At 51.2% G+C, this 13,159-nt stretch overlaps 1 protein-coding gene across 1 annotated transcript in view; it reads left to right on the top strand.

Moving 5' to 3' along the window:
- B4GALNT3 (beta-1,4-N-acetyl-galactosaminyltransferase 3) overlaps positions 1 to 13,159 on the top strand; it is a 61,924-nt gene that overhangs the window by 26,133 nt on the left and 22,632 nt on the right. Inside the window, exons 2-3 of the mRNA XM_040062621.2 lie at positions 10,824 to 10,927; positions 11,468 to 11,545. Coding sequence (XP_039918555.1) covers positions 10,824 to 10,927; positions 11,468 to 11,545 — 182 coding nt within the window. The remainder of the gene's footprint in view (positions 1 to 10,823; positions 10,928 to 11,467; positions 11,546 to 13,159) is intronic.

The raw sequence follows: 13,159 nt of genomic DNA, 5'->3' as shown, positions 1-13,159 counted from the left end.
GTTTAGCAGGCTGAAAATATTCAGCAAACTCAGTAAATCTCTCAAACAGGGATTTAGGCCTGAGTGTTTTAGCAGGCTAGGTAGCAGTAAATACAAGCTCTATCTTTTTGTCTCTGTGGAGGTATAGGTTGAATATCAGGGAAAGGTTTTTCCCCAGAGGTTGTTCATGCGCTGGAACAGCTCCCCAGGGCAGCGGGCACAGCAGCAGCCTGCCGGAGCTCCGGGAGCGTTTGGACAAGGCTCACTGGGGTTCTTGGGATTATCCTGTGCAGGGCAAGGAGCTGGATTCGATGATCCTTGTGGGTCCCTTCCAACTCAGAATATTCTGTGATTCTGTGGGACAAAAAGTAGTTTCTGTGAGCTCCTATTTCGCGCTTCCTTAATTATTTTTGTCAAGTGTGTTGCACAGGCTGTTTGAGATCCAAAGCAGGACATTGACGTGGGAGTTAGTTCAGACAGAGGGGAAACAATATTTCAGAAGTTCATATTTTGGTATTATGTCACTGGGTAAGAGCTTGATAAAGAGCGTTTACAGAACCCTGATTTTTCCTCATAGCAACCCATGTTGTGTAAATAAAGCTGTCCCAGGAGCAAGTGTGTGTGCTTTGCAGCCCGTCCCATTGCACAGCACGCATTTGCTGGGAGGCAGGGTGCCTGAAGGGAGGACTGGCAGCTTGTTTTATCCATGTGAGCTTTGGGCCTGTGTCATGGAAGAGCTCGGCATGCTCCTGCCCCCTTAGTACTCTGAGCCTTGAGATTTTAAATCACAGGTACATAGGATTTTCCATTGCCCACCAGAACATTCGCCTGTCTTTGCGTGTGTGTCCGCCCTGACTAGCAGTTGGCGTTTGATGATGATTCAGGGGAAATGAGTGTTTCAAATCTCAGCTTTGCTGAGTAGAGGTGCTGGTGTCAAGCTGCAGCACCGTTCCTCTGTAAAGGCAGATGGAGGCTGGCACTTGGGCTTAGAGGTCAGATAAAGCTTTGGGTGGAGATTTGGTGGTGACAGCATCTGAGGAGAAATTTCTGACATTCTTGAAGAATTTCGTGATATTCCAGTTGCCTTTTGCTGCCATTTTAATTGATGTTTGATCATGTTCACAGCAGCCTTCCAATGGCTAAAGGCAGTCCACGGGAAAGCTGGAAAGGAACTTTGGATGAGGGCATGTAATGATGGGATAAGAAGGAATAGCTCTAAAGAGGGCAGGCTTAGATTAGATATTAGGAGGAAATTCTTTACTGTGGGTGTGGCGAGGCACAGGGTGCCCGGAGAAGTTGTGTCCCATCCCTGGCAGCGTCCAAGGCCAGGTTGGATGGGGCTCTGAGCAGCCTGGGATATGGTGGGAGATGTCCCTGCCCACAGCAGAGGGGTTGGAACTTTAAGGTCCCTTTCAGCACAAATCATTCAATGACACCTAAGTGTGAACCACAAGTTGTAGCTTCGGGTTTTCAATCAAAATTGTGGAAGTAAACTTGTACAAAGGGGTTGCACGCACGTTCCTGAAATACTTGGGAGTAATTTTAGAGCCTCATCCAAACCCCAGTAGCATTATTGCTTCATCTGACTCAAAATGCCATCCTCAGGTTGTTTGCAGTGTGCCATACCTGGAGAGCAGTGCCAAAGCAGTACCACAATCACTGCTCTGTCACCTCCTCTTTGTTGCTTTGGAAGACCTGTTATATTCCTGTGGGTTTGGTATTTATCAGTCTGCCTGCTTCTGGTTCCTCCTCAGCAGAGCAGTTGGAGGGCTTTTGTCTTGTCCCACGGTAGAGGTGCCTCTGTCTTCAGGGCTTTGTTTGATGTCAGAGCAGGGTGTCCCATCCAGAGCCACGGGCAGAACAGTCATTCTGCTGGCCCCAAGAACACAGGCAATTTAGAGTAATTTAAACAATTCAGGAGATATTTCTGGGGTGGCCTGCAAGAGAGTTGGTTTAGCTCGCTTCCTTGCCCTGAGGTCAGGTCAACCCTACCTGCACCATTTTTGGCAGATATTTGTCCAACCCCTTCTTTATTTTCCTCTACCCATAATTGTGTCCGGAGTCTGCCTCCAGTCACCACTGAAACTGAAAGTGCAGGGCAGTGATTTCATTGCAATGCTCGCAGAGACCGTGGAAATCACACATTTCAGCAGGAGTGAGTTCCTGCTTTTGAGGTGAATTCAGGGGAAGAAAATGGTAATGGCAGCTTTGAGCAAAATGGCAAATAGAAATGGCAAGTTGAGATGTAAGTAAAGTGTGGGGATTTTCTCATGGAAGCAGAGAATGGCATTTTCTACAGCACAGAGTTCCACAGAACTTGACTGAAAATCAAGCTGCAAGAAGATATTTTGTGAATGCTGCATCTACATGGAAGTGGCAAGGTATTGAGTGTTCAGGAAAATCCTCACCCCAGATAAAAAAATAATGCACTAGCTATGTTTGGTAAAGTAGTAACAAATGTTGGCTTGAAGGTCTGTCGCTCAGTCGATGTTCAGCCTCACATCTTAGACAGCTCCTGTATTAAAAAAAAAGAAAAAAGAAGGAAAAGTCTTGGAAAGCTCTTTGCGCAGTCTTTTGCTGTGGTGTTTGGATCAGTTGAGAAAAATGCACTTACCAAAGCTTTTTGAAAGCTTTGTGGATGACCTTGTTGAGCTCTCTTGGGTACAGTCCTGCTGCAGAAGGAAAAGCAGATGGCAAAGGCTGCTGAACATAAAATTGCCATTTTCTTTCTTGAGTTTTGTAGGTACCTCCCTGTGCTCAGGGGAGAGAAGCTGCCTACATAATGTTACTTGTTGTTAATTGCATCTATTCAGCTACCACGGCCATCAAAGCAGCAGATCTGTGGGTGGTAGAAAGCATTTCGAAATGTGGGTGTGTTTGCAGGCTCAGTCCTCACTGCTGTTCAGATGATTCAGTACAGGTGAGCTGTTGCAGGCAGGAGCCTGCCAGGTCTGTGTCCAAGTGCAGCCTGTGAGCTGTTGCACTGGGGTGCTGGTAAATGCAGGCAAAATTCAGCTGTACATAACTCACTGGAGCAGGCCTGGTGCCTCTCCTGTCTCTGAGGGTACAGCCTCACCAGTGCCCCCAAACCTGCCAGGGTCAAAACCAGGCAGAACATCTGCTTTTCACACCAGTCACCTTGAGGTTTAGGGAGGGATTTTTCAAGTTGTTACTATTATTTGTATTAAAACCAAAAGAAGGCAGGCAGCAGAATGTGCGTCACTGAGGATGTGGTCACTGGGAGGGAATTGGTAGAAACCCATGCAGATGTTTCAGGATTAAAGGTATTTCTGAAACAAAAATAATGCCTAATGCTACAGTTCACCATCAAAATAGCAAATTGCTTTTACCTTAGAAGCAGAAGTAAAAATCAAACCCTAGCCTCGTGTACAAAACACCTGACTCTGTATTCCTTTCACAACCTGCTGGTTTTTCCAAGTGCTCCAAATACTGAAGTTGAAGCAAGGCAGATCTCACCCCAGTAAATGTTTTGATGCAAATCCCATATTTTGAAGACAATGACTGGCAAAAGGCTGCCTTGGTAAGTGTGGTTCCATGATGAGAACTGCTCAAATACCCTTGTTCCTGGTATGACTGGAATCAGCCCTCTCTGGCTGGCTGTAGCTGTTTTGAGAACTCTCTAGCTGTGCATGAAGACTGGAAAAGCAGAGACTGCTTTTGATGGCAGTGTTGTACAGAGAGGCAGACACAGAGGCAGCCTGTGTGCAGCACAGCGTCTCGGGGACAAGCACACCATAATTGCAGCACAATTACCACGTTCTGCAAATTAAAGAGTGGAGCTTGCCAGCAGTTGAGGATTTTAACTGCACAGCTATCATGGCCATAATGTCAAAAATGTATTTTATGATTTGAAAGCCTCTGTATGTGTTTTATGTGGTTTAAGATGGCCCGTGGAATACCTCAGGAGGGCTACAGACTGGCCAGCATTCCCCCCTGCTTTGCTGCAGAAGTTAGCAGTGCCAAAATCATGGGCTTTTATCTTCTGCTGCTGAAAGCAGCAGTAGGTGCTCTTCTGCTCAGTCTGCATTTGAGCCAAGGTTTGCTCCTTCCCCCGAAAAAGAGTGCTCTGCTCTTCCCCCTTCCCCAGTCTAATCCTTTGGAGAGGGAGAGGAGAGGGAGAGGATCACCCTTCCATGCTCACATGAACTCCTGAACCTCCTGTGCCTTCAGCGTGGCAAGTGCAGACAAGCCAGAGTTTACAATAGTTCTGCTCCAGTACATTCAAGGTTGAAACAGAGGCATTTCTGGAGCTGACAAAGGAGCTCAGCCCCATGATTTTGAAGGGTAGTGCAGCTACATCATAGTCTTTCTCAATCAAATCCAGCATTGCATCTCCATGTATGCATATCCTGACTGAGCATTTGGGCAATATTTGCTAGATAATTGTGTGGCATGGGTAGTTTTAATGATTTAACTAGGGCAATGGAAAATTTTAGTGACAGGAGCAAGATTGGAATGACATTTTCCATGAAACCAGTTAGTGCCCCAGCCATTGTTTATCAGCTCCTCCCTTGCTGCATGAAATGCATTTCCTGTACCTAGAGGGGAACAGCAGCAATGTGTTATTTGTGGGTGAGCCTGGCAGCGAGGCTGTGTTAGTGCCCTGGGTAGTTCATGTCTGCTGATTTTCCTCTCCTTCCCAAGTGCAGTGCTCTGCCTATTCCTCTGTCATACTTCAAGTACTTTTAATGTTCTGCGGGTTTTTGTCAGTTTGCAAAGCCATTCACATAGCAGTGAGTCAGAGTTGTACCTGGAGGAAGAATGGAGTAATTTATTTCTGCACACAAGGTTCCTAACTTGAGCTTTGTCCCTGGAGGAGGTCAGCAACCTTATTTGTGAGTTGTGCACTAACCAGAAATGGGAAGGTTTGCAGGGCTCCCTCTGTAATGCTGGGTTTTGTGCTCCTTGAATGCTTTTAACTGCAGGAGTGATGTTCCAATATTGACCTGAGGACAAGAAGTGCACTCTTTCCTGTCTGTTCCTTGAATTGACCTAAATAAGTAACTGAAGAGACTCCCTTGGCCTGGCCCGACCCTTGAATGGGTTTTTTTTGGTAGTTTCTCTGCCCCCATCTGTGATGCATGACTTGACCTAACTCACCCTTATGTCCAAGAACTGTTGGCTGTCTCCTTTCACTGTGTCCTTCACCCACGTCTCTTGGTAGAAGGTCAGGTCACTCCTCATCTCCTGATTCTGCACTGTGCTGTGGGGCTGTGCTGGGTGCGTGGTGGGCAGGAGATGGGTGTTGCTTCCTCTGCAGAGCGGCACCAGCAGTAGGGTTTGCTCTGGTCAGGGTGAAATGTGAAATGCTTGTCAGACTCTCTAAACACCTTCTCACGTTCGGTTTTGAGCAGCCTTCAGCAGCATCCTTTGGACTAGGATGTTTGCCAGGCCCCTAATGGCAATGGCTGGGGGTGTGGGGTGTTGCCCCTGCATACCTGTTCAGCCAGGAGGAGCACTGGGAAAGACCTCAAGTGGTGCTGGAGTCCCGTGGAAAAGCAGTAAGTTGAAAATAATTCAACCAGGATAAGAGGAGAAATGAGACCATCCAAGGGAGAGTTAAAACACCGAGCCATGGTGAGGGGTCTGTGGATGCTGGGGGTAATGAAACCCTGCTTCATTCCTGCCAGTTGCTTTCTTCCCCTATCTGTGCAACAAAAAGAAGAGGGGAAGGGTCTCAGATGAGAAGGAAAATGCTTTTGTGCCAAACAGCCTGTGGACCTGCTCTTTCCTGAGGCTGCTGAGTGAAATTGCTCAGCAGGGTTACAAAAGGCCTGGCTGGCATGTGGGTGTTAATAGCATTTGCAGCTATGTAATCAGCAGTAACAACAGCAGAGTAATCAAATCTCATCTTTCAGAGGGGAAGTTGATCGCCTGAGTGTGTCTGGGATTTCCCCTTGCACGATTGCCAGGTATCTTCACAGGCTAATTGAAATGTCAGTGCTGTCTGGGGCTGGATGGATCTAATCTCTGCACACACAGAGCAGCTCTGGTCACACTCCTGCCCCGAGGCCTGATAGCTCCCTGGATACTGCTGGCTCTTATCTCTGGCTGCGGCTTTCTGCTCTTCTAGTTTTATTTTTTTCCCTCTTGAACTAGGCTTCAAGTGCCTTGCTCTGGCAGAGTCCTAACTGTTGGGTGAGATCTCTTCATCTCCACTTGCAGCTTCCTTCGCTGACTTTTAACCCAAGAGCAGTAAAAAGCATGTCTAAGAAGAGGCAGGCATGGCGCTCTCCTGCCCAGACCCTGGGCAAGAACCATCTCCAGCTCATTTTCTCCTGGTACAGCTTTTCTGTCTCTCAGTGGCTGATTCACTGGAGCTGTGGCCAGCTGGCTCCAGACTGCCTGCCTCTTGCTGGGGCTCTGCTGTAGGATGCAGCCTCTCTTCCGGCCTCCTCTTCAGCTTCTTTGCCTTCTCTTTGTATTCACCTCCTCCTATTTCCAGTCGGGTGCTCATGAGGGTTTTCCCTCATGAATCCAGAGGAGCGGCTGAGGGTCGGCCCTGCTGGGCATTTGGATCCTCAGCAGGCACCTGCCAGCCAGCCTGATGGGAACAGGGACAAAAAGGACCACTTTTCCCTGCAGAAGAACCACCTTCATGTTTTTGGGTGATCCCTGTGAGACTGGAACCTTGGACCATTGGGGTGCAAAAGTGAAAAGGAAGATGGACTTGTGCTTGTAGAGAGGAGGTGGGACTGATGCCAAGGAGGGGAGTATGTGGCAGCAAGCCTGCCTGCTGCTGCTGGCAAGCTGTGCCTGCACAGTGCTGCCTTCCTTGGAGGTGTTTAAGGTGAAAATCAGCCTTGGAAAACAGCTGGTGTACTTTGGGAAGTGATGGGAAATGCTTTGGGAAGTGAAGCCCAGAAGAGAGGAAAGCAAGGAGCTGGCTGGTGCATCTGTCTGACAGGCTGATGGCAGCAGTGCCCGGCCCAGCATCTTCCCCTGGCTTTGGGACAGGCTCTTCCCAAGCCTTTGGTTTCTGCCTTCATGGTTTTTCCGACTTTTCGCATCCTAGCCAGAGCCGGTTTTGTAGAGGGACTGGAGCAAAACCATCAAAGCTAATAGTTTTGGCATTCCTTCTCAGCAGCACCGAAGCGTTTGCTGAGGTATTTTAGTTCTTGACTCCTGCTTTTTTCCAGGCGTAGGCTTGTTGACTTTAAGCAGCCATCAGGGGCGTGCTGGAGCCAGTGAGCAGGGAGAGCTTGAGGACAGGCTGAGCCTGTGCTGGATCACCTCGCCCAGGTGCTCCTGAGACAGGAGGTGCCCTCAGGGCCCCTCTCCAGCCGTCACACAGCAGTGGAGACCTGCAAGGCCGTGTCCTGAGCCCTGTAACGTGCTGTGGGGAACACTTTGGTGAGCAGTTGGCCTCGGGAGGTGTTCTGGCCGCAGGGAGCTGCAGGAGATCTGTCTTTGCTGTGCTTTCCTCCTTTTAGTGAGGAAAGCTTGGCCAAAACCAGGTCCTTCTCCAAGGGTGTCCTGTGGAGACCCCCAGGGACAAGCCGATCTTTTCAGAAGGAGCTGGAGTGCCAAGAACTTTCTCTAAGGGGACTGTTGATCCTATTATATTCTGAAAATCATTTCCTACCATGCTGGAGAATTGGCTTGCCAAAGCACAAATTACCCAGCAAGGAAATCACTGCCTCCAGCTTAATTCGTAGCTCCTTTGTCTGTTCTGTGCTTGGCTGGTGTGTTAGGTAAATATTTGTACAACACAGAGAATTGCCTCCCTTTCTTCTCTTTTCCAGGGGTCAGAGAAATGTCAGCCATTGGCACTTGAGTGCAGCCAGGCCTGTGTGTTTGCTGGGAGGCAGGCTCTGTGCCAGCCGTGGAACACAGGGCTGTGGTGGCCAGCAGCCCTTCCCAGAAGAGGCAGGATGATGCTATGTCCTGAGCTTATTCCACAGGGCACTGAAGTGCTGAGTTTAACCATGGAACCAAAAAACCTCTCCCCTCTGCACGAGAGAAAAAAACCTGCTTCTCTTGGTCTCTGCCCTCGGTGAATCCCCAGGGGTGAACTGACTTTTGTTGCCTTTTCTTTTTTTCCCTGGTGTACTTGGTTCCTCTCTAGCCAGCTGGGCTTCAATGATCCTTGTGGCTCCCTTGCAGCTCAGGACATTCTATGCTTCTGTGGGTCTGTTCTCTGCAAAAAGAGCCTGCTGTTCTCACCCACCATTATCAGGAGCCCTCAAAGCAGCAAGTGCTGAATTTCACATGAACTGCAAAGTCTGTTTCAGCCCCGTTCTGAGTGGGGCTGTGTGTCCAGTTGCAGGACACTCCCAAACAGTGCTTTCTGCCTCATTGCTCTGAACAAGGGGAAAACTCACCAGTTACACATAAAATTATATAAAGACCAAGGAGTTTCTCCTTTTTTCCCATGCCAGTCAGTTCCTGAAGCACAAGTTGTGCTTAGCTGCATTAATCACCTGGTTACTCAACCATTGACTGAAAAACCTTTCGCAGAAGATAAATACTGACATTGGTATTTTAGTAATAAATTTAAATGCATAGCTTCAAATCAGAATCTGGGTGTGAGAAGATCTTGATCAGGAATTTGTGACTGTTCAGCATCTGACAGGGCCTCAATGAAACCCACACATCCAAGCCAACACCCACAGCAGGAAAGCAGGACACCCCAGTTGGCTCTGAGCCTTGTCTCGCACTTGAACCTCTGACTACTTTCACGTTTTTCACATTTCTGCACTTTCTTTTTGTTAATTGCCCCCTTTGATCAGCACACCATAGGAGGCAGCTTTCTGCTCACCTCTGCCAGACCCTGTGGGACCCAGATTCAGGAGAGAGTAGAGACAGAGTTTTTCTGCCCTGTATTGTATCTGTAGTTACAATAACTGGCCGAGAGCTTAGCGCAGCCAGGGAGGGGAAAAGGCAAAGGGCTGTTTGTGAATTTGAGTTCCTGGGGTGGTTTGGGGTTTGCCTTGACCTCTGTTGTAGCCCAGAGATGTTTAGGGGCTCATCTAAGCCCTGTGGCCCCCTCCAAAGGCAGCAGATGGAGCCTGCTCTGCCCGAGGCACGGCGAGTCTCCCGTGCTGCTGGTGGGCTGGGCAGGGTGCAGGTGGGTGGGTTGGGTGAAGATGGGTGTGCTGGCTGTGGAGCAGCAGGTGTTCCCCTGCGCTGGGCTGTTCTCGCCCCTCAGAGCACATTCCTGCCACCTCTGGCTGTAGGAATGGTGCAGAAGGCTCAGACTCAGCACTCAGAGCTGTCGGGATGGTTTCCTGTATATACCAAGGCAGCCAACTTCTTTGGGCTTCCCAGAGCTTTGGGGATGACCTTGCATTTTAAAGACAGCGGGGAGGGAGCCTGTGTGCTCCCCCTGGCACCTGGGTGTTGAGTGGTGTGCCAGCAGCCTGGGCTGCTGCAGGTTTGGCACTTGGCCTCGGGCTGGAGCCGTGCAGCGTGGGCACAGCGCTGAGGCGCTGGCAGGCTGGCCTCGGGCTGGAGCCGTGCAGCGTGGGCACAGCGCTGAGGCGCTGGCAGGCTGGCCTCGGGCTGGAGCCGTGCAGCGTGGGCACAGCGCTGAGGCGCTGGCAGGCTGGCCTCGGGCTGGAGCCGTGCAGCGTGGGCACAGCACTGAGGCGCTGGCAGGCTGGCTTTGGGCTGGAGCCGTGCAGCGTGGGCACAGCGCTGAGGCGCTGGCAGGCTGGCCTCGGGCTGGAGCCGTGCAGCGTGGGCACAGCGCTGAGGCGCTGGCAGGCTGGCTTTGGGCTGGAGCCGTGCAGCGTGGGCACAGCGCTGAGGCGCTGGCAGGCTGGCTTTGGGCTGGAGCCGTGCAGCGTGGGCACAGCGCTGAGGCGCTGGCAGGCTGGCTTTGGGCTGGAGCCGTGCAGCGTGGGCACAGCGCTGAGGCGCTGGCAGGCTGGCCTCGGGCTGGAGCCGTGCAGCGTGGGCACAGCGCTGAGGCGCTGGCAGGCTGGCCTCGGGCTGGAGCCGTGCAGCATGGGCACAGCGCTGAGGTGCTGGCAGGCTGGCCTCGGGCCGGAGCCGTGCAGCGTGGGCACAGCGCTGAGGCGCTGGCAGGCTGGCTGCCCGCTGCCCGAGTGCCCACACGGTGATGGGGTCTGCCAACCAAACGGCCCCGTGTGGGGCACTGCAGGCAGCGCTGGGCTCTGCTCACCAGCACTGCCCCCCCAGTGACAGGGCAGCAGGGCTGGGCTGCGTCTGCTTGCCTTTGCTTAAACCCACCGGCTCACTGCGGGTTTGGGAGGGCGTCAGAATCGATCCTGACCTCTCGATTGAGCAGAATGAGAGGGGAAGGGAGCTTCAAATGAAGCTTCTTTGGGCCTGGAGGGTGACTTCACTTGAATAGCAGTGTGCTTGACAGCATCACGGCTAATATTTCAGATGAGTGTCCATAATTTCCTTCAAGAAAAGGAAATTGAAGCTTTTATTGTGAAAGTAGGTGCATATAAGAATAATATGGTTTTGATGGTTAGATTAATTAGTACTCTAGTTATTGTCTTATTTTTCTTTGGCGCTGCTAATTGATAAAAACTGATATTCTTTAGTTTGACTACTGGGATTATCTGACCAATCAAAAAAAAAGTTCCCAGTCATGTGGTGATTAATGAAATATATTAGAACTATGATGAATCTTTAATTTAAGTATTAAATTATAAGAAGGAGGGAAGAGCTTTCAAGGAAGATGAAGGCAGTTTTTCTCTCTGTGCCAGTCTGCCAGCTCCAAGCAACATAAGCATTCCAGACTGTGAGAGGTCTCTCAGCCTTGTAAAGATCGGTTTATTTTGGTGACTGCTGCACTTTCTTTGTTTCAGCCTTTTCCCTGACACCTTTCTGTTTCCTCTGTACAGGATACGAAAGCTGGAGGGAGCTTGCTAAGGTTCTGTCATTCACCAGGGTCCCAGGTGGGGACGTGAGCCTTCAGCTGGACCATCCACAGGAGCTGGGACCCCAGGTGAGGACGGGTGTCCTTCTGCTGCGGGCTGTCCTTCGCTCGGGAGAGGGAGCTTCCCCAGGGCAGCGTGCGAGCGGCCCCACGGCGCTGTGAACCCGCGGGGGCTCTGCTGCAGGCTCTCGGCTTATTTTAGATGTACCAGAGGGACCAAGCTGCCTGCACCTGTGGCACGGGAAGGAAATACACAAGCAGAAGTGAAAGGTCAGGAGTTTATTGCTCTCAGTGTAGCACATCTCAGTACTGTTGACTGGAGGCAGTGCTAGAAGAACTCTGGCTTGAACATTTTTGAGCACAGAGAATGAGCTAAGTTTGAACTCTGTGCTAGCAAGCAGTTAGAAAATATGGGTATCCTTTGTTTCATCCTGTTATGTCCATGGTATCTGGCCTGTCCTCTGGAAAGGGAGCTTGAAAACTTGTTTTATTTTCTCATATGTTCCTGCGACGAGGTTTGAACCCTCTTGTAGAGCTTGTATAGAACCATCTTGTACGTGTCAGTGCCGTGTCATTTATCGGGTTACTTTGACTTTACTTGTATTTCAGATCCAAGAGCTGCAGATAGGTGAGAGGAATAAATCAAATTACGCAGCTGCGGACAGCCCTGTCCCATGGATGCCAGAGGTGGGTGCCTTCCTCCATCGTTTTGTGGGGGGGGGTTATGGCTAGAGACCTGTACAGCAAGCATGAAAGGCAGGGATGTATACCTGGAAATTAATTCACTTCTTACTAGAAGTCCACTCCCTATCACCTTCTCCGTGCTTAATGACACTTACAGACCTGAGTAATCATCCGGAAAGACTGGAGTGTCCAGATTCCAGATAATTTGGTGTTTCCATGAGTCCTCAAGGCTCCAAGCACTCACCCACAGTTCCAGGCAGCCCACTACCTTCCTGAAAGTGAAGTTTGTTCACGGCTGGGGTGTGTAGGGCCAATCACTCCACAAGCAGATACGTGACTGTGGCACGCAGAAGTGTCACGCTGCTCTTGCTCTGGCCTTTGCCATCCAGCCCCTGGTCTTGTGTGTGGAGATTTCTCCACTTCAGTGGCACTTCCCTCTACAGAGACCCTCCCTGGTGACCCTTGCAGGCTGGGGCAAACACTCCCTTTGTTTCCTTCATGCCTCAATTACTCTTTCCTCCCCTGTTCCCTTATCTCACCATTTCTCCTCAGATAAGGGAGCAATGCAGCCTGCTTCTAATGAGAGGGCCACCAGCCAGGGGACATTTAGCTAATGGAGCTGGCTCACTGAATTCCTCAAGGTGATTAGAGACCTGCAGGAGTTGAGGAGCCTCTGTGACTCCCCCGGGAGGGAGCAGGCTGCTGGCCCTGCACCCAGGTCTCCAGAACATGCTGCTGGAGGGAGAGTTGTACCCATCCAGCCCCAGCCAGGAGCAGTTGAGGTCCCTGCAGCCCGGCTCTCCTGGCAGCAGCAGCAGCAGCAGCCACCCTGCGGTGCCCAGCCGCAGAGCAGACACCGCTGTGGTGTGTGTCACAGCAGGGCTCTGCAGGGCTGCTCCCAGCTGGGCTGGGCTCCTCTCCAGCTGCAGGGCCCTGCAGGCAGGGTGCTCCCCGCCCAGCCAGGGGCAGCAGGGTGTCAGGGGCAGGGCTGCTCTGCGCCCAGGGGTGGCGCTGGGATTTGCTGCTCCCCTCTCCCACCACCGGCCAGTGCAGGCTCTGTGTGGCACGTCCCAGCTTCCCTGAGGCCCTGCCCTGTGTCTCTGGTCCCCTCCCTAGGGATTTCCCAAAGCAGATGAGCCTGGGCAGTGCCCAGCTGTGGTGTGCAGTGAGCCTTTAGGGGCTGGAGGTGCACGCTGTGGCCTGGACGCTTTCATCTTTGGCTGTATAAGGCAAAACTTCCTGCCCTTTCTGCAGCACTGTGTGCACCCAGAGGGTGAGCAGAGTCCCCCTGACTGCAAACAGGCCAGTGCTTCGCCAGTGCCAGCTGCAGGAGGTGGAGAGGGGTCTACGGACACAGCTCTGTCCAGAGCTGCTTGCTGTCCTCCTCACCACGCACTGAAATTTCTCCCGGCCTGGGGATTAAGTTTTTCTGTGACTGCCCAAATTAATTACCCAAGGTCTGTAATCCCATTGTGCCCTTCCCACAGCATCTCTAATAACTTAATTGCAGCCTGATTCCTGGGGTGAGGGACACCAGGTTGCCTCACACAGGTCAGGGAGCTGGGCTTTGTTTGAATAGAGAGGCATATTCCTGACAAACATAAATAATTCACAGGG

The sequence above is a fragment of the Hirundo rustica genome, chromosome 4 (assembly GCF_015227805.2).
Source record: "Hirundo rustica isolate bHirRus1 chromosome 4, bHirRus1.pri.v3, whole genome shotgun sequence".
Taxonomy (NCBI): domain Eukaryota; kingdom Metazoa; phylum Chordata; class Aves; order Passeriformes; family Hirundinidae; genus Hirundo; species Hirundo rustica.
Note: the sequence above shows the minus strand (reverse complement) of the source record. Positions and strands in the feature narration are given on the sequence as shown.